Source organism: Doryrhamphus excisus, linkage group LG1, assembly GCF_037039965.1.
Source record: "Doryrhamphus excisus strain RoL-2023G ecotype Guam linkage group LG1, RoL_Dexc_Guam_v1.1, whole genome shotgun sequence".
NCBI classification, from domain to species: Eukaryota; Metazoa; Chordata; class Actinopteri; order Syngnathiformes; family Syngnathidae; genus Doryrhamphus; species Doryrhamphus excisus.
In genome coordinates this window covers 6,815,451-6,822,423 of record NC_136357.1, presented here as the reverse complement: position 1 = coordinate 6,822,423, position 6,973 = coordinate 6,815,451, and the positions used below count along the sequence as shown (strand labels likewise).

Here is a 6,973-nt window from a genome sequence, read left to right as displayed (position 1 = left end):
ACAACAAACACTTTTCGAACAAATTGACTATGGAATACCAATGTGATATTCAAACGCAGTTTATTATGTGGATATCTGATAAACAGTCAATTGTATAACTGTACACTAAACTACAATAAAATAATTACAATTAATATGAAATTACAGCCATCAGACAACCGACATGAAAAGGAGTACATTCTATTAGCATTTACATATCTATTGTGGACCACGCTCACGGGGTGTCTGTAGTGAATATACACTGAGCATTCAGTGCTTTTCATATGGCAAATAAATGACAACGGAAATGAAAGAAAAAAAAAACATGTACATCCTATTACTTGATCTTTTTAATGTGCTTTAATCCAGTTGGCTATTGGCAGTTGAGCATCTTTCATAAATGAAATATCTTTGTTGTGGAGGTTGTAAACATCAATTTGCTTGCTTGCACTTGAATATACGTTCATGAGCAAAATTAGTAATATCTATAATATCGTATTTCATATTACACTTTCTTCCAAAACACTATAGCCGTGTTTTCATAATATTGCTCTTAATGTGGCAGATACAACACATCACTTTGTGTCACTTCTATCCTAGAATGCTATTCACTACAAGTGTTTTCCAAATACATTTTCCATTTAAAATTATTATTATTATCATTATTATTATAGGTCCTTCTGTGCCATTTTGATCCAATCAATGAGTATTATGAACATGTCATGAGGCTTCATCATTTTGAGTGATATGTCCATCGAATCTAATCTGGTTGTGTGATTACGGCTGGGTTTCATTTCGCGCACTTCCATACTTACACTTAGTATTTTGACTGTATAAGTACATTTACACTGAGAAGTACAGTAAAATGCAGTGCACCGTCCGTACCTGGATATTGCACTCAATATGCCCCAAATGGTGTGTGTAACTGGAGGAGTTGCAGAAAGAGAGAAGAGGAAGTGGATAAATATTGCAATCAACATTTCCAATAAGTGCGCAACAATTAATCAATTTGGGATAACACTGTGCTTTCCAAATTTGCACCATTAGGAACTACCTAGTGTACATACAGCATACATATTGAATAATAATACTGAAGTACGGAAGTGCACTAATTGAAACACAGCCTAAGTACAAACAATGTTTTTGATATGTACAGCCACAAACCAAGTATCCATTTCTGTGATTGTATGTTAGCAAACAGAAGGAATTTGTGTCTGCAGGCGTTTTCACTGACATAAAATCATCTGTGCACTTCGTCCTTAAGCCCAGATCTGAAAACAAGAACACTACAGGTTAGAGGAGAAAATATCACCACAAAATCATGTGGCAAAAAAAATCCATGTCTTACTCGAAGGGTGTGGTCCCAAGAGCCTGTGCAGAAGGCCGTCCCATCGGGGGACACCCGCAATGTACTGACACGGTTCTCGTGTCCAAACAAAATAGACACCCGTGTTCCTTTGAGTACATCCCAAACGTTAATGGTGTAGTCATTGTAGCCACCAAAAAGGAGCCGTCCTTTGGACACATACATACACAAGTTAAAAAGGAATTTACTTTGCTGCCAAACAACTGTTTGATTAAAAAAAGCTCAATATTATTCCATGAGATGAAGGAATCTTACCACTGAGAGAGAAATCAACACTGGATACTCCAAATATGATGCTCTCTTTGGAATAGATAGCTACTTCTCTGTCTGCTCTTAAGTCATACAGGCGGCACTGGGACAAAAGTTTCAGTGTATTAAAAGCAGTAGAAATAATGTGGAGGATCAGTCTGAGCAATCATTAAAAAATACGTCATTCTTTACAGAGTAAAACGTGGGGAAAAATATATGCTAGACAAAAAAAATCAAACTTAAAATGTTTCATTGATTTATGAATGTATGCATATCTGAATTAATGAATTTGTTAAAAATACGAAACCAAAAAAAGTCTGTTACGTCTAAAACCTTCCACTACAGTGCACGGCATTTGCTCATTTGCATACTAACAGTGATTGGATGGTTACCAAGAAGAGGGGAGATGAGTGGCACTTTCATGTGTATCAGTTTTCACTTGTAAAATTTGGATTGGGGGGAGGGGGGGGGGTAGGCTGGTCCACAAAAATAGAGCCCCTAGTCCAGGGGTGGGCAAACTTTTTGATTGCGGGCCGCATTGATATGACAAAATTTACGGGGGGCAGACTATATATTTTACACGTTACAGTCCACCTGGTATTATTGTATCTGTAAAATTGTCATGCAATCTGCTATTATTATTTATTATTTTATATGTATATTTAAATATTTTAAAAATAATAAAATATTATAATAATTACAATGAAATTAAAATAATAATTATTATATAATTATTATGTAAAATATGCAAATATAACAATACTATTATATATAATTAATATAATAATTAGCATTAATATAATAATTATAATAATCATAGTAGTTCTAATAATTATAATAATCTAATAATAATAATAATAATAATTATTATTATTATTATTATTATGTGCTTGTGTCCCTTTTTTCAGGAACACTTTGTAAACAACAGACCATGTCAAAAAACGAAATTGATAAAACCATCAAAAGGTTGGCTCAGGCCATGATGCCAGGTTGTATGTTGAGTTTAAATGAAATACTTTGGAAAGATTGGGCGGGCCGTATTCAAACACTTGGCGGGCCGGATGTGGCCCCCGGGCCGTAGTTTGCCCACCCCTGCCCTAATCTGTCATGTGTAATAAATACAGTAACTACTGTACTTTCTTACATTAGTAATAGTAATAGTCATTTATATAGTACTGTACTAGTCCTGTATCATTAGTTTCTATACAATGTCCCTAAATACTGAGTATCAATTGAATATCTTAATACTTACTGTAGCATCATCTGAACCAGATGCAAATGCATCTCCACTGGGATAGTAACTGTTGAAAAACAGAAGGGGAAACCAATGTTAGAACAGATGTGTCAATATTTTATATATCGGTAAAAATAAAATAGTATTTTATTGACAAGCAAGTGTAATACGTTTGTGACTTACCGCACACTGTTGATGTCAGATTCGTGAGTTTCAAAGGACTGAATGCACTGTCCTGAACGCATATCCCACACATTGGCTTTCTTATCGCAGCCCTGCAACAACACACATTTCACTTTGTAATGCTTTTAACATGAACTGACTAAGATATGCCTTTATTCGTCCCTCAGTGGGGAAATTTGTAAGTGTGTGAGCGTGTGTGTGAAACCGTGGTGTAGTAAGATGTGCCCTCACCCCTGACACAAAAGTGTTTCCAGTCTCAGAGGGGGCCAGGTCCAAACACAGCACGTCTGCCGCGTGTCCATGGAAACTCTGCAACAACTGCCCACTCTCCACATCCCATAATGCACATGTGCCATCCCCGCTGGAAGTCAGGATCTTTAAAGGCAAATAATACTATGAGTTATAAGTGCTATAAATATAAATATAATAATTCAGTCATTCATTCATTTTCTACCGCTTTTTCCTCACGAGGGTCGCGGTGGTGCTGGAGCCTATCCCAGCTGTCTTTGGGCGAGAGGCGGGGTACACCCTGGACTGGTCACCAGCCAATCACAGGGCACACATAGACAAACAACCATTCACACTCACATTCATACCTATGGACAATTTGGAGTCGCCAATTAACCTAGCATGTTTTTGGAATGTGGGAGGAAATCGGAGTACCCGGATCAAACCCACGCATGCACGGGGAGAACATGCAAACTCCACACAGAGATGGCCGAGGGTGGATTTGAACCCTGGTCTCCTAGCTGTGAGGTCTGCACGCTAACCACTCGACCCAAATATAATAATATTTATAATAATTTAATATAATAATAATATAATATTATATTATATATAATATTGTATTATTATATTATATTATAATATATTATATATAATATATATTATTATATATAATAATAATTATATAATAAATATAAGTGCTATAAATTAATTGTGGTGACCAAGACATAAAACCTCAAAACCAATTTCCCTGTTGCACCAAAAGTACATTATCATTAACAATAATAATGTTGAATAGAGTTGTAAAACATATGATCATCATAAATGAACGTGTACCATCTCACCTGCATGTCAGAGTTGGTGAAGCTACAAGCAGACAAGTAGTTTGTGTGCATGGCAACAGACTTCTTCTTTGCTGCCAGGTTCTCATTCTTGTCCAGGGAGAGAGGATACACTGAGCATTTGTTGTCCAAGCCACTATGGGAGAATATAAAACAATTAAAACATGAAAGATATCAAATGAAAAATAATGTACGACATAAAATTGACAGTTTTTGCCATCAGCAGCATTTTCTCTGACAAGAATCAGACAGTAAATGACAATATGATGCGTTTACTTATCATGCTTCCTGGAATTTTGTGCTAAATGTAATAAAAATATGATTTTATACAGCACTCACCCACAAGCTACAGCACAGCCAGACGGGGCGTAGGCGCAGGCCATCACCCAGGTGCAAGGCATTGTCACGGCGTGCTCCTGAGCGACATCAAACAAACATAAAAAGATGCTTGATCTGCTTCAGGAGTGGAAGATGAATCAGATTCATGAGTGCGTTATTCAAGAAAAACAATCAGCTTTAATATTGAACATGGCTGGATGGTAGGGCTGTATGTCTTCAAAAATTAGAAATCACATCTTTGCTTGGAGGCTAGCACGCAGGTATCGCAGCAGGGAGACCAGGGTTCAATTCCACCCTCGGCCATCTCTGTGTGGAGTTTGCATGTTCTCCCCGTGCATGCGTGGGTTTTCTCCGGGTACTCCGGTTTCCTCCCACATTCTAAAAACATTAATTATCGACTCCAAATTGTCCATAGGTATGAATGTGAGTGTGAATGGTTGTTTGTCTATATGTGCCCTGTGATTGGCTGGCGACCAGTCCAGGGTGTACCCCGCCTCTCGCCCAAAGACAGCTGGGATAGGCTCCAATAGCCCCGCTCACAGGCCTCACACCTAGGAGCGTGCTAACCACTTGTCCAACGTGCAGCCCGTATATCTAATTTATGTTTTAAAATTCTTAATTTAATATGCAAATATGCATATTGTTTGACTAACAAATAAAACATAGCCAACTACAACACGGTAAAAATCCTTATAGAGTGAAGCTGTGAGATTTGAACCATGAAGCTGTCATGCACTCTAAGTCATGATTCAAGTTAAAACACATTGTTATACAGTATATATAATTATTTTTCCATTGCCCTAGAAGTGCGCAGACCTCACAGCTAGGAGACCAGGGTTCAATTCCACCCTCGGCCATCTCTGTGTGGAGTTTGCATGTTCTCCCCGTGCATGCGTGGGTTTGATCCGGGTACTCCGGTTTCCTCCCACATTCCAAAAACATGCTAGGTTAATTGGTGACTCCAAATTGTCCATAGGTATGAATGTGAGTGTGAATGGTTGTTTGTCTATATGTGCCCTGTGATTGGCTGGTGACCAGTCCAGGGTGTACCCCGCCTCTCGCCTGAAGACAGCTGGGATAGGCTCCAGCACCCCTACGACCCTCGTGAGGAAAAGCGGTAGAAAATGAATGAATGCCCTAGAAGTTACCAGAATGGTAACTTAGAATGGTGCAAAAGATCACATGAGTGCAAGTATGAGTAATAGGATATGAATGTTTCACAATGTAAAAAAAAATAACTTAATTATCTGTTTATTGCTAAATATACCAAGCATCATGTTATGTGTTTTACTTCTTTACTGGGTAGAGTGTTATCATCTTTCCTAAGATGACTTCCCTAAACCTCAAGTGGTTTAAAAGAGCAATTAAGGATGTTGTAATGTTGAGCACAGCAGGAAAAAGGGCTTCATGTTTTATTTAACACGCTGAACACTAGTTACCTTGTTGGTAGTGAAGGCATCCCACACGATCACTTTTCCATCCTATATGTTTACAGAAAAAAAAACAATATTTATTAATATTGTTGTTATTTCCAAATCATCTCCAATCTATAGTGATGGTGTTCAAAACCTGTGAGGAGCTGACAATCCTCCTTTTGTCCTTACACCAATCCATGCACAGAACTTTGTTGCCATGACCCTTCAGAGTTCTTCGGGTCTTCATGACAAACTGACCCAAGCCCTCCACCTTCTCCGCCACTTGATGCACTACACACACACACACACACACACACACACACATATATTACATATCCATCCTGATTAATATCCAGTGTAACAATAAGGATTAAAACTGCAGTGGGCCTGCATCAAATGGATGAACACATGAAGTAATCTCCCCCACCCCACCACAGTCTGTCATGTCCTCAGAAAGTATCTCATATATTATATATATATATATATATATATATATATATATATATATATATATATATATATATTAGCATCCTGTCTAGTTGTTTCAACATGTTTCAATGTAACATAGATGTTGCCATGCTGCATAGAGAATATTCGGATGCTATAAGAGTCCGTGTAATTCAGCTGGATGGAAGCTTTGAGCTAGAAAATATGGAATCAGCAAGAAAAAAAAACATCCCGAGAATGTTCACAAGCCGAAGTGACGCTCACACACGGAGTGTTAAAAAAACAGGAGGTGTTGTCGATGTAAAAAGGCAACGATAAAAAACAACAACAACATCTGCTGTGATTTACTCGTCACTAGGTGAATGGAGGCCTCTCTCCATTTTTCCGTACTCACGCTCGACGTCGTGCAGCTTGGCTCTTTCCTCCTCCAGCTTCGACTTGAGCGTCTCCGACTCCGTTTTGAGATGCGCCAGAGTCTCGTTGAGCTGAACCTCCTGTGTCGCCATTTCAGGGATTGGAGGGGATCTCATATATTTGTCCTTTGTGTGGGCAGCGATGGGTAGCGAAAAGGCTTAAAATGCACACAGCTAACAGCTGATGCTGCTCTCCTGACGTCAGAGGGCCAAGATGCTACTCCACTCTTCGGGAGGGGGAGAGGAGGAGAGGAGGATTTGATGGATGCACGACCACGATG

The 6,973-nt window shown here is 38.6% G+C and overlaps 1 protein-coding gene across 1 annotated transcript; it reads right to left on the bottom strand.

Moving 5' to 3' along the window:
- Positions 1-43: 43 nt before the first annotated feature.
- On the bottom strand, positions 44-6,943 carry gnb5a (guanine nucleotide binding protein (G protein), beta 5a). Its single transcript, XM_058075169.2, has 11 exons — positions 6,674-6,943; positions 5,987-6,123; positions 5,857-5,898; positions 4,418-4,494; positions 4,082-4,214; positions 3,243-3,386; positions 3,012-3,103; positions 2,847-2,895; positions 1,601-1,697; positions 1,328-1,494; positions 44-1,250 (listed from the first exon to the last, which is right to left on the bottom strand). Exons 1-11 carry the CDS (start codon positions 6,807-6,809, stop codon positions 1,239-1,241), a joined length of 1,086 nt encoding a protein of 361 aa, XP_057931152.1. The 5' UTR covers positions 6,810-6,943; the 3' UTR covers positions 44-1,238.
- Positions 6,944-6,973: the final 30 nt, after the last annotated feature.

Bases quoted from the DNA above. Each gene is read 5' to 3' on its own strand.
- gnb5a (XM_058075169.2), bottom strand. From the start codon at position 6,809: ATGAGATCCCCTCCAATCCCTGAAATGGCGACACAGGAGGTTCAGCTC. The intron at 4,495-5,856 runs GTAACTAGTGTT...GATGTCGCTCAG, and splicing joins ATGCCTTCACTACCAACAAG to GAGCACGCCGTGACAATGCC. The intron at 2,896-3,011 runs GTAAGTCACAAA...GTTTTTCAACAG, and splicing joins TCTGACATCAACAGTGTGCG to TTACTATCCCAGTGGAGATG.